The 27,784-nt window shown below is 46.2% G+C and overlaps 1 protein-coding gene across 1 annotated transcript; it reads left to right on the forward strand.

The window, feature by feature from the left end:
• Positions 1-652: 652 nt before the first annotated feature.
• ghsra (growth hormone secretagogue receptor a) lies at positions 653-26,993 on the forward strand. Its single transcript, XM_052018665.1, has 3 exons — positions 653-722; positions 5,279-6,043; positions 26,653-26,993. The coding sequence occupies exons 1-3, from the start codon at positions 653-655 to the stop codon at positions 26,991-26,993; spliced, it is 1,176 nt and encodes a 391-aa protein (XP_051874625.1).
• The last annotated feature ends 791 nt before the right edge of the window (positions 26,994-27,784 follow it).

The following is a 27,784-nucleotide window of genomic DNA, read 5'->3' on the forward strand; positions in this document are numbered from 1 at the left end:
TGGAGGCAGGAGTTCTCACAAGGTTTAAGAGATATCTCAAGAGCACTTGAATCACCAAGGCAGAAAAGGCTACAGACCCAAGCACTAGGAAATGAGATTATTGTAGATGAGTACTTGATGGTTAGCATGGGATGATCGGCCAAAGGGCCTGTTTCTGTGCTGTATGACTGTATGGAAGTGAGTTAGTATTGGACAGTTTTCAGTGATAAACAAATACTCAATCATTTTGCCTCTGCACACTTGAGGATATCCTGCCTTACATCTGCTGTGATCGCAGTGAGATAAAGTGACCTCGTTACAACCCATAACAAACCCAGACATTAGGATGCAGATTCCAGTATTGCTCCTTGAGAGAATACACACATACCCTGGCTCCGAACCACTGATAAAAGTGTTGCAGCTCCACAGAGTTGGTAAGAGTTATAGCTGTGACTTTTCATTTGCTAAAAATGTGTTTGCCTTTTTCTCTCTTTTTTTTAGGGTTTCTCAGGTGACAAGGTAAAGTTGTTAATAATCTCACCCTGTGTGGAATGTACACGGCAAGTGGTGGGAATGCCGAGCTGGTCAGGCAGCGTCGGTGGAGGTTAAAAAGAACCAACGTTTCAGGAGGATGGAGACACCAGAGACTGCAGATGCTGGGACCTAGAGCAACATGCAAGCAGAACTCAGTGGGTCAGGATGGCTGTCCATCAGAGCCCTTCGAGGGGTCTTATGGACAGATCGTAACAAACACATTCTGTCATAAAGTCATAGAACCATACAGCATGGAAACAGGCCCTTCGGCCCAACTGGTCCATGCTAACCAAGATTCCCATCAAAGTTAGTCCCATTTGCCCGTGTTTGGCCCATATCCCTCTAAACGTTTCCCATCCATTTACCTGTCCAAGTGTCTTGTAAATGTTGTTAATGTACCCACCTCAACCACTTCCTCTGGCAGCCTGTTCCATATACTGACCACCCTCTGGGTGTAAAAGTTGTTCCTCAGGTTCCTATTAAATCTCTCCCCTCTCCCCTTAAACCAATGTCCTCTGGTTCTTGATTCCCTTTCCCTGGGAAAAAGACTGTGCGCATTCACCCTATCTATGCCCCCCATGATTTTATACCCCTCTACAAGATCACCCCTCATTCTCCAAAGCTCCAGTGAATAAAGTCCCAGCCTGCTCAACCCCTCTCCATAACTCAGTCCCTCGAGTCCTGGCAACATCCTCGTAAATCTCCTCTGCACTCTTTCCAGCTTAATGGCATCTTTTCTATAGCAGGGTGACCAAAGCTAGACACAATATTCCAAATGTGGCCTCACCAACATCTTGTACATAACATCCGAGCTTCTATAGTCAGTGCCCTGTGTACACGGGAGTAAGTGTACATCTTGATATAAATGCACATTGGAATTCCTGAGTTCACTGAATTGTACCTGCCTGGAGATGTTGTGCTCAAATCTGTGTCTAGTGATTGTATGTTTGAGTGTGTGACTGAACTCTGTTCCTCTCTTCACAGATACTGACTGACCTGCTGAGTGTTTCCAGCAATCATTTCTTTTTATTTCTGTGAACTTCTAGACGGTTTGTGTGTTTGGTGTTGGATTTGGACCTGGGGAATAAAATCAGAATTGGCCACGGCAGTAATACAGCAGCATGAATGAATTTCACTCTCCCCAGTCATTGTCCCATTGTAGGTGTTTCTATCTATTTCACAATGAATCCTCCTCCCCATTGTCTTTTGCTTAGACCTCCGCCACAGGATTTATAACCAGACAGTACACACTCTTTCTTCACAAGCTGCTTTCTCCTGCTTCACTCTCCCTCCCTCTCTCTCTCTCTCTCTGACGCTGTGAGAGTTCGCAGGGAACCTATCAGTCAGAAAGAGCTCTGTCCCTGGCAGACAGTAGCGGCTGGCACTCCCTGCTTATCAGTGAGGGGCCTGATACCGGGGCTGACTCCTCCGACATCCCTGAGCTTGACTCACACACTGACAATTTCCGCACAAGGAAAGGACTTTGTTTAGAATGTGAATGGATTCTCGTTCATACTCAGTAAATGCATAAGCTGGACCAGACATCCCAAAGAGCCGGTTGAAATCTGGATGGAAGGTAAAATCTCTTTTGCTCTTAGAGGAAAGGATCACTTTCGTAGTTATAACATCAGAGACTGAGATATTTACTATTGCATTATCCTGCTTGTGTTACCAACGTCTGATTGTAACTGTTAATAACCTTAGCATTGACTAGTTACTGCCTTTTACAACTATTCTGTAACTTTTTGATTAGTGGTATTGTTTTTTTTTCCTTACTACCTGATCCATGCGTGAGACTGTTTACTTCATGTGTAGGGCTTTGCAATGAGTCTCTTTCTGTTCCTCTCCAACTTTGTCTCAACCTCTCTTTCTATCTTTCTGTTCGTTCTTGCATTGACCGTACTGTCTGTTTCCAACTCTTTGTTGGTTTCTCTGTTTCCAGCTCCCTGTTAACCTCTGTGTCTGGCTCTAACTGTCTACTCCACTGTGTACTACTCTGCCTGTCTGTCTCTCTCTTAATCTTTCCCCATTTTTCTTGCTGTTTCTGCTTTTCACTGGATGTTATTCCACTTTGTACGTGGGTCTCCCCCGGGTGCTCTGGTTTCCTCCCACATCCCAAAGGTGTGCGGGTTGGTAAGTTAATTGCCCCTAGTCTTTAGGTAAGTGGCAGAATCTTGGGGGCAGTTGATGGAAACGTGGGAGAGTTCTATAAACTGGGATTAGAGTAAGGTTAGTGTAAATGGGTGGTGGTGGTTAGTACAGACTTGATGGGCTGAAGGGCTGTGACTCTGTGTGTTTTGTGATACCTTCTCAGATTCTTTTTTGGTTTTTTTCTCTTTGAGTTTTTCCCGCTGTTTATCTCTGTATGACACCATTCTAACACTGTGGGCTTTTGTATTTGAATCTCTCTCTCTCTCTCTCTGTCTCTCTGTCTCTCTGTCTGTCTGTCTGTCTGTCTCTCTCTGTATCTCTCTGTCTCCACCCCATTCTCTCTCTTTGCTCATTCCCCCTCTCCCTCCCCCCCCTCTCTCTCTCTTCCCTGTTTCCCCTCTTTCCCTCAATGACCCCATCTCCCCCTGTGCAGTATATTTTTTAAAATCCCATTCCTTCTTCCAGCCGCACTGAGGAGGTCCCAGATCTCCCAGGATCTCTTGGGTCATGGTGGGAGAAATGGGGAATCCCTCAAACCCCAAAACAGGTTTTTATTTTGAAAAGAACAATCCAGTCGAGCTCTCTCTGCTGGAGATGTACTCGCATATCGAGAGAGAAAAGGGAAGACAGAGTGAGAGAGACAGAGAGAGAGAGGAGAACAGAGAGAGCAAGAGATAGAGTTAGTGAGAGCGAAAGAGAGAAGGGGAGAGAGAGTTAGAGAGAGCAGAAGGGAAGAGAGAGAGAGAGGGCTAGTGAGAGTGAAAGGGGGGTTAGGGGCAGAGAGAGGGAGAGAGAGGGTGAGATAGACAGATGGTGAGCAAGGTTAGCGCGATGCTATTACAGCTCCAGCGATCGGGGTTCGATTCCCGTCACTGTCTGTAAGGAGTTTGTACGTTCTCCCGTGTCTGTGTGGGTTTCCTCCGGGTGCTCCGGTTTCCTCCCACATTCCAAAGACGTACGGGTAGGTTAATATGGGTTTAAAATGAGCGGCGTGGACTCATTGGGCCGGAAGGGCCTGTTACCACACTGTAAATAAAATTTTTAAAAAAGTTTTTAAAAATCTACCTCGTTATGACCTTGCACATTGTTTGCCTGCACTGTACTTTCTCTGTAGCTGTGACACCTTATTCTGTTATTGTTTTACCCTGTACTACCTTGGTGCACTGTGTAATGAATTGATCTGTATGAATGGTATGCCAGACAAGTTTTTCACTGTACCTCGGTACATGTGACAATAAGAAACCAATACCAATTCCATTTCCAAGTGGAGATCGAGGAATAGATAAATGGGAGGAAAGAGAGAGACAATAGACTGGCGGGTGGAGGTGGATGGATAGATAGGAAAAGAAAGATGTAGAGAGGTATAGAGAGAGACAGATAGACTGGGAGGTGGAGATAGATAAAGGGAGGGATAGAGAGTGGAGCAAGTGAAAAAAAGGATAAACTGGCAAGTGCAGATAGTCAGATGGACAGAGAGGGAGATCTAAAGGAAATGGCTTGTTTCCATGGAACTTCCACATCCCTTTGGAAGATCCCACAGTTTTACAGCCGCTGAGGCATTGTGGAATGTTGCACAGAGCACAGGGAACAAACTGGCAGAGAGAGATGGAAAATTGATGCAGAGAATGAGGAAGAGGGGATGTATAAAGAGACTTAAATAAAAGAGTGTAGAAAGAGTGACAAACATGAAGAGAAAACGATAGTGTGTGTGAGAGAGAGAGAGAGCTAGTAGGAGCAGTAGGCGTAGAAAGTGAGAAAGAGAGAGAGAAGGAGAGCGAGTGATAAAGAGAGAAGGTCGGAATGTGAGAGACTTGAGTGATAGAGAATCATGGTGAGAGAGACGAGGAGAAGAGAATAAAATGGAGGAGAGTCAAAAAGATGACAGTGCCAAAGAGATAGATAGAGAGAGAGAGGGAGAGAGAGGGGGGAAGAGAGAACAAGAGAGTGAGAGAGATGGAGAGTGAGTCAGAGAGAGCAAGTCATAGAAAGAGGTAAAAGGCAGAGTGAGTGAGATATGGGGATTGATAGAAGGGAGAGTAATATGGAGATGGACAGAGAGAGCGGAGGGATAAACAGACAGAAGCTGACAGAGAGAGTGAGATATCGAGGGTAAAGAGGAAGCTATAGTGGCAGATAGGGGGAGTGATGAGGAAGAGAATTAGGGAGTAATATAGGCGGAAAGTGAGGGTGATGTGGAGTCGGGGCGATGAGAGAGTGAAGGGAGAGAGGGAATGATGGTGAGATAGTGGTGAATGGGAGAGTTAGATGGTCTGAGAAAGATGGACAGGGAGTGACATAAGAGGGATATAGAGAGAGAGAGAGTAATAGTGTGGGCAAAGGTGTCCTCAGAGTCCACCACATGGTCTGTTCTGCACCCGGGGCTAATGCTAAACTTCTCTCCTCTCTTGCTTTGTAGGCTGGGAGTTTGGAGCCCTGGGCTTTGGGCTATTTACACACTCTCCCCCTTCGGTCTCCCGTACCGCCTTGTCTCACCTCGGCCGCCGAGATGGTGGGATACCCCTCCTCCAGTCACCATTCGGAGTCTGACGCCACAGAGACAACCTTCCGCCATCTCACGTCCTAACCTGGTGACTTGCCATGTCCAACCTCTCAGCCGCCATGAACTGCACCCAAAACTGCAGCTTCCACACCACAGACTATCTGGATTATGATATTACCCACCTCATGAACCTCTTCTCCCTCCCCACCCTAACTGTCGTAACCACTATCTGTGTCCTGCTGGCCTTGGTCGGGATTAGTGGCAACCTGATGACCATCTTGATTGTGCTGAAGTTCAAAGACATGAGGACCACCACCAACTTCTATCTGTCCAGCATGGCCCTCTCGGACTTGTTCATCTTCCTGTGCATGCCTCTGGATCTGTACCACATGTGGAGGGAGAGACCTTGGATCTTTGGGGATTTGCTCTGTCGGCTCTTCCAGTTTGTCAGTGAGAGTTGCACCTATTCTACCATCCTCAGCATCACTGCCCTGAGTGTGGAGAGGTACTTCGCCATCTGCTTCCCGCTCAAGGCCAAAATGGTCATCACCAAGGGCAGAGTCAAGGTGGTCATCTTCTTCCTCTGGTCCTTGGCGTTCGCCTGTGCTGGGCCCATCTTTGTCCTGGTTGGAGTGGAGTACGAAAATGGAACTGACCCCCTCCTGACCAGCGAATGCAAACCGACAGAGTACGCCCACAAATCAGGCCTTCTGAACATCATGGTGTGGGTTTCCACCTCCTTCTTCTTCTTGCCTGTCTTCTGCCTCTCCATATTCTACAGTCTAATCGGGAGGAAGCTCTGGAGGCGAAGGCGAGCTGACATCACACCCAACGTCAGTCACAGGGAGAAGAATCACAAGCAGACAGTGAAGATGTTGGGTGAGATACTTTCAGTCTATCACTCTGTGTCTCTCTCTGTAACCTCAGCATGACGCAAAGTGTTCACAACCAATAGACTCGTCGTTCATCTCCAGTCACTGAAATGACATCAGTCGATCCGCACACTGAGAGCTTCACCAATGCAATAAACAGATACCCTCCGCCCAGTGATGTGACTGAAGGATAAGTACTGGCCCCAATACTGGGGAGAACCCCACTGATCCTCTTTGATATATCCACAGAATCACAGGGTGGCTACAGCAGGGAAGGAGCTTGTTCAGCCCATTGGTTCAGCCCACACAGTCAGGGCACTGAGTACAGGAGTTGGGACATTATGTTGCAGTTGCATAAGTCGTTGGTGAGGCTGCATTGGAGTATTGTTCCAAATAGTTTTGGTTGCCCTGCTATAGGATGTTATTAAACTGGAAAGAGAGCAGAAAAGATTTACAAGGACTTGCCAGGACTTGAGGGACTGAGTTATAGGGGAAGGTTGGACAGGCTCGGACTTCATTCCTTGGAGCGTTGGAGACTGAGAGGGGAATCAATAGGGTGAATTCGCACAGTCCTTTTCCCAGAAATGGGGAATCAAGAACTAGCGGGCATAGCTTTAAGGTGAGAAGGGAGAGATTTAATAGGAATTTGAGAGGCAACTTTTTTACACAAAGGGTGGTATGTATGTGGAACGAGCAGCCAGAGGAAGTGGTTGAGGCAATAACAACTTTTAAAAGACAGTTGGACAGGTACATGGATTGGAAAGGTTTAGAAGGTTATGGGCCAAGTGCTGGCAAATGGTACTAGCTTAGATGGGCATCTTGGTCGGCATGGACCAGTTGGGCCGAAGGGCCTGTTTCCGTGCAGACTCTACCTGGTGCCCATTTCACCAACTTGTCTGCATCCTCTTGAATTGGAATTGGTATTGGTTTATTATTGTCTCTTGTACCGAGGTACAGTGAAAAACCTGTCGTGCATACTGTTCATACAGATCAATTCATTACACAGTGCATCGAGGTAGTATAGGGTAAACCAATAACAGAATGCAGAATAAAGTGTAACAGCTACAGAGAGAATACAGTACAGGTAGACAATAAGGTTGACAGAGACAAACCAAATTTCTTTTGCCTCCTGAGGAAGTAGAGGTGCTGGTGAGCTTTCTTGGCCGTGGCATCTATGTGGTTGGACCAGGACAGGCTATTGGTGATGTTCACTCCTGGGAACTTGAAGCTCTCAACCTTCTCAACCTCAGCACCATTGATGTAGACAGGTGCATGTACACCGCCCCCTTTCCTGAAGTCAATGACCAGCTCTTGTTTTGCTGACATTGAGGGAAAGGTTGTTGTCATGACACCATGTCACTAAGCTCTCTATCTCCTTCCTGTACTCCGACTCATTGTTACTTGGGATTTGAAGTCTATTACTGTGCTTCTTGTGGTTCAAGCCACCCACAAATTTGGCAGTCAATTTGCAAGTTTAGAAATTGCGCTCTGTACAGCAAAGGCTAAATCAGTCATGGACATTAAAAAACAGCAGTGGTCACGATATCAGTCTCCGCGAAGCTGCAAGGTGCACTTCAGTCTGAGAAACGGGGGTAGCACAGTGGCTCAGAGGGCAGAGCCACTGCCTCACAGTTCCAGAGACCCGGGTTCAAAGTCAAAGTCAAAGTGGAGTTTATTGTCATCTGCACAAGTCCATGTGTGCACAGGTGCAATGAAAAACTTAGTTGCAGAAACATCACAGGTACATAGCATCAGATAAGTAGCATTCATAAGAAAAACATAAATTAAACATGATGGTCAGAAAAGACACAGTGGGCCGAGTGGCCTGTTTTTACACTGTATGATTCTATGACTCTCTGTAAAAAATTTGCCTTGCAAATCTCCTTGAAACTTTCCTCCTCTCACCATAAACCTATGCTGTCTAGTATTTGACATTTCCACACTCGGAAAAAGACTCTGTCTGTCTATGCCTCTCATCATTTTATACACCTCTATTAAGTCTCCCCTCAACTTCCAGTGCTCCACAGAAAATAATCCAAGTTTGTCCAACCTCTCCTCAGAGCTAATACTCTCTAATTCAGGAATTTTCTCTTTATTTTCAGAATCAGAATCAGGTTTATTATCGCTGACATATAACGTGAATTTGTTGTTTTCCGGGAGCAGTACAGAGCAAATTACTATGAACTACAAAATAAATAACTTGTGCAAAAAAAGGATAACGAGGTAGTGTTCATGGGTTCATGGACTGTTCAGAAATCTGACAGCAGAGGGGAAGAAGCTGTTCCTGAATCGTTGAGTGTGTGTCTTCAGGCTCCTGTACCTCCCCGATGGTAGTAATGAGAAGAGGGCACATCCCAGATGGTGAAGGTCCTTAGTGATGGATGCCGCCTTCTTGAGGCACCTCCTCTTGAAGATGTCCTCGATGGTGGGGAGGGTTGTGCCCGTGATGGAGCTGGCTGAGTCTGCAACCCTCTGCAGCCTCTTGCGATCCTGTGCACTGGAGGCTCCGTACCAGGCGGTGCTGCAACCAGACAGAATGCTCTCCATTCTTTGGTGACATACCAAATCTCCTCAAACTCCTAACAGAGTAGAGACACTGGCGTGCCTTCTTTGTGATTGCATCAATGTGTTGGGCCCAGGATAGATCCTCCGACATGTTGATGCCCAGGAACTTAAAGCTGCTCACCCTTTCCTCTGCTGACCCCTCAATGAGGACTGGTGTGTGTTCTCCCGACTTCCCCTTCCTGAAGTCCGCAATCAGTTCCTTGGTCTTGCTGATGTTGAGTGCGAGGTTGTTGTGGCAACACCACTCAACCAGCCCATCTATCTCACTCCTGTATGTCTCTTTGTTGTCATCTGAGATTCTGCCAACAACAGTGGTGTCATTGGTGAATTTATAGATGGTGTTTGAGCTGTGCTTTAGCCAGACAGTCATGAGTGTAGAGAGAGCAGAGCAGTGGGCTAAGCACGCATCCTTGAGGTGCACCTGTGTCGATTGTCAGGGAGGAGGAGATGTTACTACCGATCCGCACTGACTGTGGTCTCTCGATAAGGAAGTCGGGGATCCAGTTGCAGAGGGAGGTATAGAGGCCCAGGTTTTGAAGCTTGGTTATCAATACTGAGGGGATGATGGTGTTAAATGCTGGGTTGTAGTCAATAAACAGCAGCCTGATGTATGTTCTGCTGTTGCTCTTTATTCTGAAACCAGATCTGGCGGCATCCACCCTGTTGGTTCCCCTTAGAATCATATATTTCAATATGACCAGTCTTCTAAATGCCAAGAGAAGGGTCATCGACCTGAAGTGTTCACTCTGTTCCTCTCCACAAATGCTGCCTGAGCGTTTCCAGCATTTTCTATCTTTATTTCAGATTCCCAACACCTGCAGCTTTATTTAATTTTCATCCAATGAGAATAGGACCTGGCTGCCCAAGGACCTTACAGTGGAGGAATGCTGTGTTTCCTGAAGCACAGTCCTCAGAGCGAAGACCTTAAACAAAATCTTCCACACCAGCAGGAAAGTGGAGATAGCTGTGTGTTTCCCTGGTTAATGCCTCAGCCGGCATCACCGATGGTAACATCAGTCATCAAGACTTTTAGCCTTTTAGCTCATTGTTGGATCTGCTTTGCAAAAATGAAGAGCACATTTGCACAGCTTTCTCACTTCAAGATAGATTGTTGTCTGTGGAGCACTTGGAAATGTCTCTGAAATGGGTTTTAAGAGATCATCAGCCATGCCAATTTTCTTTGAAAGATGCCATAGATTTCATTCAGAACTGGCAACTGAATGTTTTCATTGGCGTACGCATTCAAAGCCATATAGAGAGGAAGTCTTTAGCTCAAACTCCATGACCTCTTTAACTGGTTGGTAGCCAGGTTGGTTAATGAATCAACCATGTTACTGTGGATTTGGAGTCACCTCCAAGACACGCAAGGTGAATTTTGTTTTTTACTCACAGGAAGGCACTGGCAGTGCTGACATTTAATTGTCCCTGAGTTGAGAAGACACTTATGAGACAGCTACATTGGCAAGCCTGTTTTCACATATAGTCAAGACCGTGTGAGGCTGGCAGAGTTCTTCCCCTGCAGGACATCAGTGAAGCAGAGGGTGGTTGCTCTGTACTTCACTACTACACGCTTCTGTCTATGTTTTCACTGTCCAACTGCTCCCATTCACTCATTGACCAGATAAACTTGTTTACATCTCAGAACCAGAATCAGGTTCATTGTCACTGACATTTGTCGTGAAATTTGTTGTGTTGTGGCAGCAGTACAGTGCAAGACATAAAAATGACTACAAGTTACAAAAGTAAACAAATAATGCAAAGAAGGAATAACGAGGTAGTGTTCATGGGTTCATGGACCATTCAGAAATCTGATGGCGGAGGGGAAGAAGCTGTTCCTGAATCGTTGAGTGTGGGTCTTCAGGCTCCTGTACCTCCTCCCCGATGGTAGTAACGAGAAGAGGGCATGTCAGAAGCTTATTGAGTCATAAGAGTCACAGAGGAATACAGCACAGATACAGGCTCTTCGGCCCAACCAGTCCATGCCGACCATGGTGCCCACCTAGCTAGTCCCAATTTCCTGCATTTGGCCCATATCCCTCCAAGCCCCGCCCCTCCATGTACCGATCCAAGTGCTTCCTAAATGATACTGTTGTACCTGCCTCACCCACTTCCTCTGGCAGCTCGTTCCGTACACTCACCACCCTCTGCGTGAAAAAGTTGCCCCTCAGGTTCCTTTTAAATCTTTCCCCTCTCACCCTAAACCTATGCCCTGTGTTTTGGACTCCCCTACCCTGGGAAAAATATTGTTACCATCCCCTATCTTACTTCTCATAATTTTAAACACTTCTGTAAGGTCGCTCCTCATTCTCCCCATGGTCACCCTGGTTTCATCCTCTCAGAGACACCCCCTTCCCAAACCTTCCCTGCCACTTTACAAGCTTCTTTTGTTATAAAAGAGTCATAGAGTCACAGAGCAGGGAAACAGACCCTTCGGCCCAACTCGTCCATGCCGACTGTGTTGCCCAGTGAGCTGGTCCCATCTGCCCGCGTTTGACCCGTAGCCCTCTAAACCTCTCCTATCCATGGACTTATCTAGACGGCTTTTAAATGTTGCTAATGTGCCCGCCTCAACCATTATTTCTGGCAGCTGATTCCAAATACACACCACCCTTTGTGTGAAGAAGCTGCCCCGATGTCCCTTTTAAATCTCTCACTTCTGATCTTAAACCTATGCCCTCTTGTTTTTAGCACTCTGGGAAATAGGGTGACTAGAACTGTACACAACACACCTAGTGCGGCTTCCCGGTTCCAACGAAGGGTTTTGCATCTGAAACGTTGACTCTGTTTCTCTTCCCCCAGATAAGGCCTGACCTGCTGAGTATTTCCAGCAGCTTCTATTTTTATTATACAACAGACAGATAGCTTCATGGTTACAGCTTTTTTCATTCCAAATTTACTTATTTAGTTGAACCCAGAGGTCAAGAAGCCTGGGTCAATGACACAAGGCTTCATAAGCTGCTACAGTTGCTTAACCTCTGGTTTGCCAGGACTCTTCACTTTCCACAATAACTTTCACAATTTCAAGAGTATAAGAGTCAGGAAGTCATGTTGCAGCTGTATAAAACTTTGGTTAGGCCACATTTGGTGCAGTTCTGGTCGCCCCATTACAGGAAGGATGTAGAAGCTTTAGAGAGGGTGCAGGAGAGGTTCACCAGGATGCTGCCTGGATTAGAGGGTATGAGCTACAAGGAGAGGTTGGACAAACTTGGGTTGTTTTCTCTGGAGCAGCAGAGGCTGAGGGGAGACCTGAGAAAATATTATACAACTATGAGAAGCATAGATAGAGTAGACACTCAGAGTCTTTCCCCCAGGCTGGAAATGTCAAATACCAGAGGGCACAGCTTTTAAGGTGAGAGACGGAAAGCTTAAAGGAGATGTGCGGGGCAGCTTGTTTACAAGGTGTGGTGGGTGCCTGGAATGAGCTGCCAGGGGTGGAGGCAGATATGATAGTGGCATTCAAGAGGCTTTTAGATAGGCGTATGAACATGCAGAGAATGGAGGGATATGAAGAATTAGTTTAATTTGGTATCACAGTCGGCACAGACACCGTGGGCCAAAGGGCCTGTTCCTGTGCTGTACTGTTCTGTGTTCTATGAGGCTCCAAACCTCTCACAGCCTGTGAAGTATGTCCTGAAGTACATTCACCATCATATCATAAGGATTGCAGTGTCCAGTTTATGCACACTGGGACCTTTGACGCACATCTGGGTAGGACAGGTGGGGTCCCATGTCTTTTCTGAAAGGAGCCCCCTACAAGAGTGCACTCCTCCCTCAGTTCTGTAGGGGGACCCATGTGCCTGGATGCCCAGGGTAAAGTTCTACTCATGATCTCTGAGCCAAAGGCAGGAGCATAAGCCACAGAGCTGACTCCATAATTAGAACTTCAAAGACCTCAAAACACAAGATTAATTCTGTGAAATGATGTTCTGTAATGTGATTCTAAATGCGGACAGTTTAACAGTTGTGTAATACTAGAAACAGTTAGATTGCTCTTGGTTCTGAATGAACATGCCATTGGAAAGAATTAGATCATAGAATTGTTATGAGAGGGAATAAGGCTATTTGGCCCATTGAGACCATACTAGATTTTAGTAGAGCAATCCTGTCAGTTGCAATCCCCTGCTGTTTCACACAGCCTTGCGAATTATTCTCTCTCTACTGCCCAACCAACCACCACTGAAGCAACAAACAACCTGCTGGAGAACTCAGCAGGTCGAGCAGCAGATTGGTAAATTGGTTTATATTGTCACAGTAACTGAGGTCCAGTGAAAAACATGTCTTGCATACCGATCGTACAGATCAATTCATCACAACAGTGCATTGAGGTAGTACAGAGTAAAATAACAACAGAATGCAGAATAAAGTGTAACAGTTACAGAGAAAGTGCAGTGCAGGCAGACAATAAAGGTGCAAGGTCATAACGAGATAGATTGTGAGATCAAGAGTCAATCTTATCGTACTAGGGGACTGTTCAATAGTTTTATAACAACAGGATAGAAGCTGTCCTTGAGCCTGGTGGTACGTGCTTTCAGGCTTTTGTATCTTCTCCCTGATGGGAGGGGGGAGAAGAGAGAATGTCCCGGATGGGTGGGGTCTTTGATTATGTTGGCTGCTTTCCAGAGGAAGCGAGAAGTGTGGACAGAGTCCATGGAGGGGAGGCTGGTTTCCGTGATGCGCTGAGCTGTGTTCACAACTCTCTGCAGTTACTTGTGGGCAGCATCTGTGGGGAAAAGGAATTGTCGATATTTCGGGTTCCAGTATCTGCAGTCTCTTGTGTCTCCAACGACCTCTAAAATCCTTGGCTGACTGTCCTACAGGCAGTTGGTTCCAGAAGGAGATTAGCCTCGAGGTAAAATTCCTCAATTACCCTTTGTGTGAAAATTTTCAATCTCTGTCCCCTGGTCCACAAGCCCTCTGCTAATTGGAGCAGTTTCCATCTACTTACCCTCTAATCCCGTCACAATCTTGTCCGTCTGGTTCAAATCCCCTCTCAACTTTCTCTGCTTCAAGGACAAACCCATTTTACCCCTTTGGAAACCCTTTCCCACATAATTGTCCAATAGTTGAAACTGTTTGTCAGTTTAAGGTTTTCTTGGGAATTTGGACCTCAGATGAGGATCACCACCACCTGAAGACTTTAGTGGGGTCAGGTTATTTAAAAAAAATACAATGACTACTATGTATTAAAAAAATCCTTCTGGGTGTGATCATTGCTGGCAAGGCCACACCATTTATTGCCCACTCCTCATTACCCCTTGAGAAGGCGGGGATGAGTCATCTCCGCTGACGTTTATCAGTCAGGGCATTAACTATAGGAGTTGGGATGTTATGCTGCAGTCGTACGAGACGTTGGTGAGGCCATATTTGGAACATTGTGTTCAGTTTTGGTCACCCTGCTATAGGGAAGATGCCATTAAGCTAGAGAGATTGCAGAAAAGATTCAGCAGGATGTTACCAGGACTCGAGGGACTGAGTTATGGAAAGAAGCTGAGCAGGTTGAGACTTTTTTCACTGAGTGTAGGAGAAAGAAGGGTGATCTTTTCGAGGTGTACAATATCATGAGGAGCACAGATTGGGTGAATGCACTCAGAGGGAGGGTCACACTGTGGGAGGGGCAGTATTGAGGGATCTGTCACACTGTGGGAGGGGTGGTACTGAGGGAGTGTTATAATTTCAGAGGGTCAGTACTGAGAAAGTGCTTCACTGTTGGATGTTTCACCTTTTGGATATAATATTAAATCAAGATCCCCACCGACACTCTTGAATGGTGCCAAATATCCCACGGATATTACTGGAAGTAGAGCAGGATAAGTCTCTCCCATACCCTGGGCTAATAGTTAACCTTGAACAATATCATAAAAAGGCATTTAGACCGATACATGAATACGCAGGAAATGGAGAGGTATAAGATAAGAAAAGATAAAAAGATATGGACCACAAACAGACAGATGAACAGTTTAAATTGTCATCAAGGTCGGCACAGACATGGTGGGCCGAAGGGCCTGTTCCTGTGTTGTACTGATCTATGTCCTCTGTTCTCATGGGATCTTGCTATTCCAAAAACTGTTTGCTGTTTCTCCCACATTACATCATTGACTACACTTGCCAAACATTTCACTGGATATAAAAGAGTTTTGGGATATCCCGTGGTTGGGAAGGACATTGCCGGTATAAGTGCCCTTTCATTCCCCACTTAAGCAACAGTGCCTGGCTGTGAATGGGTTAATATGTATGGAAACCCAGTGCCAGGAGTGGTGTTAACTAACATAGAACTGATAGTTTACAATCACTGGAATCATCAGCTCACTCATCCTGGGCTCTTCAACTGCTCCCAACCACAGGAATGTAACAGTAGCAGGAGTTGTCTGCCCTGCCTTCGAGCTCACTCCACCATCCACCACGATCCGGTTGATCTTGCACCTCTGCACCGTGTTCTTGCACTATCTGTCCCTACATCCCTTGATTCCTTTATTGTCCAGAAATCTGTCGACCTCTGTTTTGATTGAACTCAATGTCTGAACCTCCACGGTTCTCCAGGGCAGAGAATTCCAAACATTCACCATCCTTGGGTGAAGAAATCTCGTCTCAGTCCGAACTCCTTATTGGAACTAGAATTAGTTTATTATTGTCACTTGTACCGAGGTATAGTGAAAAACGTGTCTTGCATACCGATCAATTCATCACACAGTGCATTGACGTAGTGCAAGGTAAAACAGTAACAGAATGCAGAATAAAGTGTTACAGTTACAGAGAAAGTGCAGTGCAGGCAGACAATAAGGTGCAAGGTCATAATGAAGTAGATTGTGAGATCAAGAGTCCATTTACTGTAGTAGGGAACCATTCAATAGTCTTATAACAGCGGGATAGAAGCTGTCCTTGAGCCTGGTGGTACGTGCTTTCAGGTTTTTGTATCTTCTGTCCAATGGAAGGGGGGAGAAGAGAGAATATCCGGGGTGGGTGGGGTCTTTGATTATGCTGGCTGCTTTACCGAGGCAGTGAGAAGTGTAGACAGAGTCCATGGAGGGGAGGCTGGTTTCTGTGGTGAAGAAATCTCTCCTCTTCTTAGTCCTAACTCCTTATTCTCAAACTGTGCTGCTAGTTCGAGATTCCTCAGTCAGGGGAAACAGTCTCCTTTCGTGCCCTTGAAGAATGTTTACAGTTTTTGTCCAATCTCCTCTAAACTCCAGGAAATACAATCTTGTCTACTCAATCGCTCCTCAGACAGCAAACCCCCCATCTCTGGCATCAGTGCAGTGAATCTTCACTGCACTCTCTCTATGGAAAGTACATTCTTTCTTAGATAAAGAGACCAAATCTGCGCACAATACCAAGTCTTTGCAAGACCTGGAGCAACCTGCAATAAGACATTTTTACTCCTGCAATTAAATTCTTGTAAGAAAAGTCAGTTGCCTCCCTGCTGACTGCAAATGTATGTTGGCCTTTAGTGACCTGTGTCCAAGCACACACGGGTTCCCTTGAACTTCAACACCACCCAATCCCTCACCAGTTAACAAATATGCTGGTTCCCTTTTATGTGCCCTGAGGCAGATGACCTGACATTCATCCACATTATATTCCATCTGCTCATTCACTCAGGTTGTCCACGTCCAAATGTCTAATACTAGAGGGCATGCATTTAAGGTGAGTGGGGTAAGTTCAAAGGAGATGTGCGGGGCAGGTTTTTTACACAGAGAGTGGTGGCTGCCTGGAATCTGCTGCCAGGGGTGGGGGTGGAGGCAGATACGATAGAGGCATTTAAGAGGTCCTTAGGTAGACACATGGATGTGCAGAGAATGGAGGGAGATGGACATTGTGTAGGCAGAAAGGTTTAGTTTAGTTAGGCATTTAATTCAGAGTTTGATTAGTTCAGCACAACGACGTGGGCCAAAGGGCCTGTTCTGTGCTGCACTGTTCTATGTCCCCTTGAAGCCACTTTACTCTCTCCACCCTGTGTACAAGCCACCTGCTTTAGTATTGTAAGCAAACATGGAGATGTGACAGTCAATAGTTGGTATGGATCATGAATCACTGAGGCCCACTGCATCCATTCCTGTGGTACGCAACTTGTCACAGCCTGCCATCCTGAGAAGGAATATCCTTATCTTTGCTTTTTGCCAAAGGACCAGCTCCCAGTTATATCAAAGCATTACCCCAATACATGAGCTCTGATCTTCCCAACCATCCTGTGCATGACCATTCAAGGGTCAAGGGGAAGGGACAAGAGGGGTCACAAGGATAAAGAAGTGAAGCAGCTCAGGAAGGGGGAATAGGTTGGCGTTCTCCCTTCCAGGAAAGGAAAAGGAATGCTTGGCGGTCATACAAGAGATCTTAAAGGCCATGAAAGTGTCCGATATAATGGACATGAAGCCATTATCATGTCGGGACTTCAGAAGCAGGGATCACTGATATAAGACTGTTGGTCTTAATATATCCAAACTCACTTCTACAGAGAGGTGTAGGAATGGAGAACTCAATCCCACAGGGTGCGATGGGGGTGGGGAACTCACGGCCACCGTGAAGGGTTGTGAAGAGCAGGAAGGGGCTTAAGAGGAAATGAGGGATCAGGAACAGCAGCAGATTGAGATGTGAGGAGACAGCGAGGGGCAACATGAGGCTGGTGTGCAGCAGGAGGGCTGCAGGTCCCATCATTGTAATGTAAAATATCCCAGATGAGACTTCCAAATATTTAATTCTTTCCAGAAGATCACAATTAGGCAGGACTTTGTTCTTTGTTTTAACAAACATATTGCTGACTGTTCAAATAATGTAGAAAGAAATGTCATACTAGGATATTAAACTGTATTTAACCAAAGGAAATTATTGTCCACATTGCAGACAGCCATCTGTTCTTGTGTCAATCCTTGTAAGCCTTAAAGCTCTTTGTGTTTTTTTCTTGAGATTAAAAAGTAAATGGTTGGCACTGAGGAAGCTCAGCCAGGCAAAGAGCTTGAATACGACCAGGGCAAGGAGAGCACGGGTGAGACACAGAGTAAAGGTCCCTCTACACAGTCCATCACTTGCTCCCAAGGCAGGGAGAGCACGGGTGAGAATCAGTGTAAAATGCCTTCTAAAATCTCCCATGAACCATTGGTAGAATAGTGGTTTTGTGACTGAACCAATAATCTAGAGGCCAAAGAGGATTTTATTTAAAAGCCATTTTTGCAAATTCAGAATTCTAATTTCATTAAAAAAAGTTTCAAAATAAAGAAGATAATAACACGTGTAGTAATTTATCCTTTGCTCAACAGAGAATAAGAATATAGCGGTTCACTGACTAATCCAGAGAGGTCGAGGGGGGAGGGGTTTGATTACTGGACTAGTAATCCAGAGCAGAATAGCAGGATAATGATTAATTTACTTAACTAGTAATCCTGAAATCTGAACCCATACCTCCAGTTGATTAGTTCAGGATTACAAGTAGAGTAATTTACTCTCTCTGCTAGTTTCTTGCACTGGGTCTCCAGGTCGTTGTGAGAATGTTGTGTAGTCAGCGAGGCCAACTGCTCTGCAATGGTTGGTATGAATATAATTTCATGAATAATTTCTGTTGTTTGTTCAGTGAGTGTGAAGGGTTAATTTCTCTCACTAGATAACGGTCATTTACTAAGAGATCGTGAAAGGCTGTCTGACTGACTGTGAGAGGAACCCCAGTTACAGGGTCTGTAGGATACATACTCCCTTACCACTCATCGAAACCCAGCAAGACAAGGCGTCTCAGAACCCTGACGGCTCAGGAGGACATTCTGACCCTTGTCACTGGCTGTTCTCCATGACCCTGGACCTCACTCCCTGAACCTGGTCCTCTCCTCATGTAAATCTGTGAAGTTGCCAATAGTCACCTTTTCAGGAGAGAGTTCCAGGTCCCAAAAACTTCCCGATGGACTAGAACATAGAACCATACAGCACAGGAACAGGCCCTTTGGCCCACAATGTCTGTACCAACCATGATGCCAAATTAAACAAATCCCTTCTGCCTACACATGGTCCATATCCCTCTGTTCCCTGCCTGTTCATGTGTCTGTCCAAATGCCACTATCGTATCTGCTTCCCCCACCTCCCTGGCAGCCCACTCCATGCACAGACCATTTACCCCACACATCTCTTTAAACTTCCCCCCCTCACCTTAAATTAAAGACTCTATCTGTGCCTCACCTAACTTTATAAACCTCTATCAGGTCTCCCCTCAGATTCTGACGCTCCAGAGAGAACAACCCAGGTTTGTCCAACCTCTCCTTATAGCTCATGCCCTCTAATCCAGGCAGTGACCTGGTGAGCCTCTCCTGCACCCTTTCCAATGCATCCACATTCCTCCTGCAATGGGGCGACCAGCACTACACACAATACTCCAAATGTGGCTGAAAACCTGGAGAAAGAGAAGATGCTGGAAATACTCAGCAGGTCAGGCAGCGTCTGTGGAGGGAGAGACAATTAACAGAGATCTCCCTAGCCTCATTTCTTCCTTACCTTCCCTCCCTTGGAATACACATCATGGCTCCGGCTGAGAGGACAGTTCTTTAGAGGAAACATTTTTATTACAAGTTGAAACTCTCTAGTCAGGCACCCTTGGGTGCTGGTTCAGAGAATGTCTGACCAGAAAGCTAAAGCCAAGTCAAACAAATTGTGCTTCCCAGTTGAGGAATCCTTAACCCATTCTCCAAACCCCACCACATTTTTAAACTCTGAATGTTGACCTTTGCTAAATGCTTTCCCACAAAGCCCTATCATTCAGGAATCCTTGTTAACCTTTCTTCCTTTCAGTAATTTTCTCCGTTAATCTGTGACTTTGGGATTCTTTGAAGTATCCTTTGACAGCTCATTCATTGTGTCAGGAAAACTCCCCGATGGTTGAACTATAAATACCACTGAGAAAGGCTTAATTAAAAGGTCAACATACCTTTCACTTCACTCTGCCTGGTCCCTTTCATTGTGAAGAGAGACTATTATTAGCATTACCAAAGTTATTCCTTTGAGTTTTCTTTCGCCTGACATTCAATAGTCTTCAGTAATTTTTAATTATGTTCTTTGAAGTTCTTCCCATTATCTCAGTCTCTAAATATTTTCAAATCTCCTCTTCCATCTGCACCACCAATCTTCCCTCCACCCTTTCCTGGCATTCATGATGAGAGGAGTAGAACATAAAAGTAAGGATGTACTGCTGAGGCTTTACGAGGCGTTGGTCAGACCGCATTTGGAATATTGTGAGCAGCTTTGGGCCCCGTATCTAAGGAAGGATGTGCTGGCCCTGGAGAGAGACCAGAGGAGGTTCACAGGAATGATCCCGGGAATGAAAGGCTTAACATATGAGCCTTTTAATGGAATGTTTAATGTTTAATGGAATGCTTGATGGAGTTCAGAAGGATGAGAGGGGATCTCATTGAAACCTACCAGATACTGAAAGGCCTGGATAGAGTGGACGTGGAGATGATGTTTCCATCAGTGGGAGAGTCCAGGATCCGAGGGCACAGCCTCAGAATAAAGGGACGCCTCTTTAGAACTGAGATGAGGAGGAATTTCTTCAGCCAGAGGGTGGTGAATTTGTGGAATTCGTTGCCACATAGAGCTGTGGAAGCCAAGTCATGGGTGTATTTAAGACGATTGATAGGTTCTTGGTTGGTAAGGGGGTTAACAGTTACGGGGAGAAAGTGGGAGAATGCGGTTGAAAAATAAATCAGCCATGATTGAGTGGCGGAGCAGACTTGATGGGCTGAATGGCCTAATTCTGCTCCTATATCTTATGCTTATGGAAACACAGGTACTGACTGTGTTCCAGCTTCCATCACTGTTCCACACCACAGCAGCATCACAGTGCACGTACGGTCCAAAACAGAACCCATCAGGGCTTTCAAGAGGGAATTGGACAGGCAAGAGTAACAATAAGTTGCAGAGCTCTGGGGAAGGAACAAAGGACAGATGTGATTGGTGGACCAAGACCTGGCATTGACTTGATGGACCAAATGGCCTCCTTCTGCGCTGTAGCAATTCTTTGATGGTGTGATCCGACGCTCTCAGTGACATGGTTAAAGACCAAGGACGATCAAACTCCTTGGAGTGTCACGCAGCAGTTAACCAGTCCGTACTTACATTCTTTTGTCCTAACAGAGGCCACACCAGTCCCCTCCACCGCCACCCACCCTCGCCTGGCCAGACATGTTCCTGCTTTGACAAACCTCTCTTTCACCTCCACTCACTTTCTCCGAATCAAAGGTGAAGCAATGGGATTCTGCACTGGTCCAACCTCTGTCTGTCTATCTGTGGGGTACACCCTTGTTTCAGTCTGACTCATATCCCACATAGAGTCATAGAGTCATACAGAACGGAAACAGACCCTTCAGCCCAACCGGTCCATGCTGACCAAGAGGCCCATCTAAGCTAGAAGCTAGTCCCATTTGCCTGCGTTTGGCCCATATCCCTCTAAACCTTTCCTATCCATGTACCTGTCCAAGTGTCCTTTAAATGTTCTTAATGTACCTGCCTCAACCACTTCCTCTGGCAGCTTATTCCATATACGGACCACCCAAAGAAATTCTCCCTCAGGTTCCTATTAAATCTCTCCCCTCTCACCCTAACCCTACGCCCTCTAGTTCTTGATTCCCCAATCCTGGGAAAAAGACTGTGTGCATTCACCCTATCTATACCCCTCATGATTTTATACACCCCTATAAGATCACCTACACTCCAATGAATGAAGTCCCAACCTGCTCAACCTCCCTCGAGTCCCTGCAACATCCTCGAAAATCTCTTTTGCACTTTTTCCACCTCAGTGGGCATCCTTCCCTCCTTCAGCATTTTTTCGGGGACTGCATTGGTTCTGCTCCCTGAACTTTGATGGAACTTGAACACTCTAGCATCTTTGCCGTCAGTTTCCACCCCAATCTAACCCACACACAGTCCATCTCTGCCTCTTCTCTTTCTCGCCTTCTTTCTCCAGGGCAGGGTTAGTGACCAGTATCCAATAAAGCCCACACACTCCCGCAGCTATCTTGGCCATACCTCCTCCCATCCAGCTTCCACTGCATTCTCCCAGTTCTTCTATCTCTGTTGTATCTACTCTGGTGACCAGTGACTTTAAGATGTCTTCCTTTTTCCTTAATGGTGGTTCCCTCTGGCTCTTGACTGCATCTCCTCTCTCCAGCTCATCTGTTCCGATCCCATCTCTTCCCACCCAGAATAAGGATAGCATTTCCCCTTGCTCGACATCCAGCCCACCAACCTCCATGGCAATGCTTCCACATTGTAAAATTCTTCGCCCTGTCTCCTTGGCCTCACCCTATCCACCTCTCATCCAATTGCTGTGGTCCCCCAGTCCTGGACCTTTGCCCATCCCTCTCTGGCCCAATAGAAAGAGCTGGAAAATGACAGTAAAATAGGTGGTGTCGTTGACAGTGAAGGTGGTTAGCAGGGTTTACAGAGGGATGTTGATCAGCTGGGCAAGTGGGCCGAGGAGTGGCAAATGGAGTTTAATTCAGATAAGTCCAAGGTGTTGCATTTTGCGAAGACAAATGAGGGCAGGACTTTCACACTGAACGGCAGGGCCCTGGGGAATGTTGTAGAACAGAAGGAGCCAGGAGTACAAGTACATGGTTCCCTGAAAGTGGCGTCGCGGGTAGACAGGGTGGCGAAGAAGGCTTATGGTACGCTGGCCTTCATCAGTCAGGGCATTGAGAATAGAATTGGGATGTTACGTTGCAGTTGTACAAGGCATTGGTGAGGCTGCATTTGGAATATTGTGTTCAGTTTTGGTCATCCTGCCATAGGAAAGATGATATTTAGCTGGAAAGAGTGAAGAGGAGATTTATGAGGACTTTGTCGGGACTTGAGGGACTGAGCTATGGAGAGAGGTTGAGCAGGTTGGGACTTTATTCTCTGGAGCGCAGGAGAATGAGAGGAGATCTTATAGAGGTGTGTAAAATCATGAGGGGTATAGATAGGGTGAATGCACACAGTCTTTTTCCCAGGGTTGGGGAATCAAGACCGAGAGGGCACAGGTTTAAGGTGAGAGGGGAGAGTGTTAATAGGAACCTGAGAGGCAACTTTTTCACCCAGAGGGAGGTCAGTATGTGCAATGAGTTGCCCGAGGAAGTGGTTGAGACGGGTACATTAACAACACTTAAAAGGTACTTGGACAGGTATATGCATAGGAAAGGTTTAGAGGGATATGGGCCAAATGTGGGCAAATGGGACAAGCTTAGATGGGAATCTTGGTCAGCATGGACCAGTTGGGCCGAAGGGCCTGTTTCCGTGCTGTATGTATCCATTACTCTGCAACCTGGCTTGCCCTCTCTCCCTTGATGTTTATACGAGGGAAATGAGCAGCCAGAGCAAATACTGAAGAACTTTAAATGGTCCAATTCTATACTGATGGGAGATATTTAATCAGGATTAGCCCTGTCATACAGAATATCTTGTAAAGAGTATATTCAGTTTAGTTAGGCTGTGGACTAAACAGAGCTAAAATGTTATTTATCACCATCTGTGTACTGGCAAGATACAACTACAGAACTTAAGAGTCTGAGATGTGGATAGATTTTCAATTAGCTTAATTTTCTCCAGCACATCAGATCAAATTAGCATAGTTCACTCACTGTTGTTGGCTTAAAGATACACTCCAATGTTCCTGAGCAGTTACACACAGAAACTGGAGGAGAAAGGGGTATTTGATGTTTCATATGGGGAGGTTCTTCAATGAAATAGAATCTAACTTAACCTGATCCTGTACCACAAAAACACACACACATGTGCCCACACATACACAACACACACATGTATACACAACACACACACATGCGCATGTGCTGCATACAGACACACATACACACGTGGAGGCATACATGAAGACACACACACAAACACACACATGCACACACATGCACACACACACCACGCACGCAGTGCATGTACACACAACACACCTACATGTGCATGCACTGCACACACACATAAAGACACACACGTGTACACATACATGCACATACACACGCACACACATGCAGAGAGACACACACAAACACATGGATGCACACGCACACAGCACACACACAGCACATGTACACACAACACACCTACATGTGCATTCACTGCGCACACACCATGTGCACATACACACACACACACACACACACACACGCGTGTGCGCGTACATGCCACCTGTTCCCCTCCCATTCCTACCCCTTCCATTGCTCCACCATTGGTGACTGTGTCTTCAATTTCTTACTTCCCGGGACCTAAGCTCTGGGTTTCCTGCTAGGACCTCCCCACCTCTTTCTCCTCCTTTAAGGCATTTCTTAAAATCTCCCTCCTTGACCGAGCTATTAGTGTCAAGATTTGTTTGATAGTTGCTTCACTATGGCAACAGTGCTGGATAAATTTAGGTCGTTCCTTTATAACAGGTGTGTGTGAGGGACCGGCAGCGGGCACTGCTCACACCCAGACCCCATGGACAAATGAAGTAAAGGTGGTGTGGTCTGGGAGCTGGAGTGAGGGTGGAAAGCACTGAAGGATTAATCATAAGCCACTTGAATAAACGTCCACCCTTGGGTGCACAGTCCCTTCCTCGTGCGGCTGCAGGCTAGTTTTGCGGCTATTGTAACCATTACTAATGAATTCTAATGGAAGACATTTGGGATTTTGCCAAAATTCCTGGATCTGCAAACAGGGTTCTGGAAATAGATCTCCACTTAAGTGTGCACTTTATCCCTCAGTAATTTTACTTAATGCTTTTATCTGATGTCCTGGAATTAATCTGAAATATTTTCTTTATAAGGTGCTGGTTTATAGGTCTGTAGAAGCTAAAAGCATTCCAGCAACTTTCCTGACCTAGGGTTTGGGGTGGGTGGGGGTGGGGTGGGGTGGTGGGGATGTCCTGGAATTATGTGGGAATTTCCAACAAGGAATTTCCTCTAGGAATAGAAACAGCCTGACCCAATGAATTGGGATCAAGGGTAGATTATTGAAAGTGGCTAGGCAAGTGGATAAGTTGGTAAAGAAGGCATATGGTATGCTTGCCTTCATTGTAGGGGTGTTCCGTACAAGAGTAAGGAGGTCATGCTGCAGCTGTATGAAACTTCAGTCAGACCGCACTTGAGTATTGTGTGCCGTTCTGGTCGCCCCATTATAGGAAGGACGTGGAGGTTTTGGAGAGGGTGCAGAAGAGGTTCACCAGGATGCTGCCTGGATTAGAGGGTATGAGCTATAAGGAGAGGTTGGACAAACTTGGGTTGTTCTCCCTAGTCTGTCGGAGGCTGAGGGGAGATCTGATAGAGGTGTTTAAAATTATGAGAGGCATAGATAGAGGAGACAGAATCTTTTCCCCAGGGTAGAAATGTCAAACACCAGAGGACATGCTTCTAAGGTTAGAGAGGGTGGCATTTAAAGGCAATGTGAAGGATAAGTCTTTTACACAGAGAGAGGTGGGTGCCTGGAATGGGTTACCAGGGGAAGTAGTGAAGCAGGCAGTTTGATGGGGTTGAAGAGGCTTTTAGATAGACACATGAATATGAAGGGAATGGAGGTTTATGGATGATACACAGGAGGAGAACATTTAGCATAAATTGGCATCAAGATTGGCACAGCATTGTGGGCTGAATGGCCTGTCCAGTGCTGTACCGCACTGGACAGGCCATTCAGTACCTCAATGTTCTGTTAACTGGGCAAGCCCGGGGTCACTGAAGGAAGCAGGACAGTAGACGGCCAGAAGGAAAAGTTCATTCCCACCATTCCTGACTATCCCTGCCACTGACATGGACTTACCAACAAACGCCTCAAGGCACTTCGCAGGAGGTCAAACGTAAAAGATGCCACTGAGTCATACCGGATGTTGGAGAGAGCCAACGTCTCCCAGGCCAAACACAAGATGCTGAGGAACTCAGCGTGTCGGGCAGCACTAGCGGGAAATGGACAGTCGACGTTTCGGGCTGAGACCCTTCATCTGGACATAGGTTTTAAGGAGATATATCTGCAGTAGAAAGAAGAATAGGTTAGGGAGGAATCTCCAGAGTTGGGGGCATAGGCAGGTGAAGGCATGGCCACCAGCACTGGCGAGAGTAACCTGGGGAAGAACGAGAAGCCAGAGCTGCAGGTGTCACAGGTGGTGAGGCTGGAGGACATTCCAAAGGAGGCGAGGGCAAAGAGCATGGGTGGATCTCAAAACAAGGCTGAAAATACTCCAAGGTGTTTCTTTTCCAGGAGCCAGGAGTTAGGCAGGTGGAGCTGAAGCCTGGATCAGGCAGGATCTAATGGAATACCAGAGAATGCTTGGGGGCGGGGGACGGTGGGTATCATTTATTCAGTTTACACGATGTAGTCTTGCTGGCAAAGGCAGTATTTATTGCTCATCAAGAAACAGAAAGGTGGATTTTTTTCCACAGAGTGAGAGATGACTATGACCATTCCTCTCTTTTGGTGTTCTGGTGTCTAGCTGTCCAGGCAGACCCTTGTGCACTGTTAGGATAGTTCAGCTATTGCAACACCTGACTCTTCTTCTCTAATACGCAATAGAAAGTATCCTGACAGGTTGCACCTCAGCACTGGTATGGCAACTGCTCTGCTCTGGACTGACAGAGAGCGGTAAACATGCCCAGTCCGTCCCCGGCTCGTCACTTCCTTCCATCCAGTCCATCTTCACCGTGCGTTGCTTCAGGAGGGCTGACAGTATTTTCAGGGATACCTGCCACCTTGGCCATTGCCTTTTCTCTCTCCTACCTTCTGGGAGAAGACACAGGAGCTTGAAAGCCCAGATATCCAAACTCGGGAACAGCTTCTTCCCCACTGCTGTCAGACTCCTGAACCCATCACCTCTCTCACATCCCCTCCCAGTGGTGCTGCCATGTTCTCGAACCCTTAATTCTACCTGTCACTCGTTATTGTCACTTTAGCATTTCTTTTTGCACCACTTCAGATTGCTCTACAATCTTTGCACCGTTCCATTGTTTAGAGCTTGTCCTGTATTTATTGTTACCATGCACACTGTTTACTCTGTGAGCTTCATGTGTGCAAGGAATTTCATTGCACCCTGTTGTATGTGACAATAAACTAACCTGATCTAATCTTTTCCAGCTGTGGTCATCTTTGCCTTCGTGCTCTGCTGGTTGCCGTTTCACGTTGGACGCTACCTTTTCTCCAAGGCTTCTGAGGAATGGTCTGAGCAGTTGTACCAGGTCAGCCAGTACTGCAACCTGGTCTCCTGTGTCCTCTTCTACCTGAGTGCAGCCATCAACCCCATCCTCTACAACATCATGTCCAAGAAATATAGAGTGGCTGCCTTCAAACTGTTCCACGTCAACCAGGATCTGAGGAGGACTCCGTCAAAAGGCAAGGAGCACAGCTTACCCAGCTGGACTGAATCCTCTGTAAGCACTTGGTCAGGTCAGGTTGCTCTCATGACATCATACGGATAGCAGCAACAAAATAACGTGACTTATGATCCTGATGCGTTCCCTTCATCTCACCCGTCAAAACCACCTATAAACTCTCGACTTGCTCTTTGATACAAGCATATCAATATTTCAGTGGCAGAGCTTAACCAATTGTATGGGTGATAAGTGCAGAGTGCTGTAATACACAGGGTGGAAACTGTTCTCTGGGATGTGGGAAGATTACTGGTTGGTCGATGTCTCACCCAGATGCCTTTATTTTCAACCATGTGTTGTGGAGATAGGTTCACCTGGAGGTTCAGGCATTGGGTTCTGATCTCTGAAAGAAATTGGGATCAATTAGGCTTTTTCATAGAGCAGGGAAACAGGCCCTTCAGCCCAACTCATCCATGCTGACCAAGATGTCAATCTAAGCTAGTCCCATTTGCCTGCATTTGGCCCATATCGCTCCTCATCCATGAACATCTCCAACTGTCTATTAAACACTGTAATTGTACCCGCCTCTACCACTTCCTCTGGCAGCCTGTTCCATACACTCACCACCCTCTGTGTGAAAAGTAGCCCCTTAGGTCCCCTTTAAATATTTCCTCGTTCACCTTAACCTATGTCCTTGGACTTTTCTACTCTGAGAAAAAGCCTTTGGCTAAGTTACGATACATTACACTGTTGATAATGCTGGAAGATGTTAGAATGATTTGGTGTTATCCATAAAAACAAGATCTTTCGTGTTTATACATGCGGGGATTTCAAAACATCCCCCACATAGCCGTGTTTACAGTGTCTCCCATTTTGCCATTAATTCCAAACTGGACTCA

The sequence above is a fragment of the Pristis pectinata genome, chromosome 6 (assembly GCF_009764475.1).
Source record: "Pristis pectinata isolate sPriPec2 chromosome 6, sPriPec2.1.pri, whole genome shotgun sequence".
In the NCBI taxonomy this organism is placed as follows: domain Eukaryota; kingdom Metazoa; phylum Chordata; class Chondrichthyes; order Rhinopristiformes; family Pristidae; genus Pristis; species Pristis pectinata.

Bases quoted from the DNA above. Each gene is read 5' to 3' on its own strand.
- ghsra (XM_052018665.1), top strand. From the start codon at position 653: ATGCAAGCAGAACTCAGTGGGTCAGGATGGCTGTCCATCAGAGCCCTT. The intron at 723-5,278 runs GTAACAAACACA...CCAACCTCTCAG, and splicing joins AGGGGTCTTATGGACAGATC to CCGCCATGAACTGCACCCAA. The intron at 6,044-26,652 runs GTGAGATACTTT...AATCTTTTCCAG, and splicing joins GCAGACAGTGAAGATGTTGG to CTGTGGTCATCTTTGCCTTC.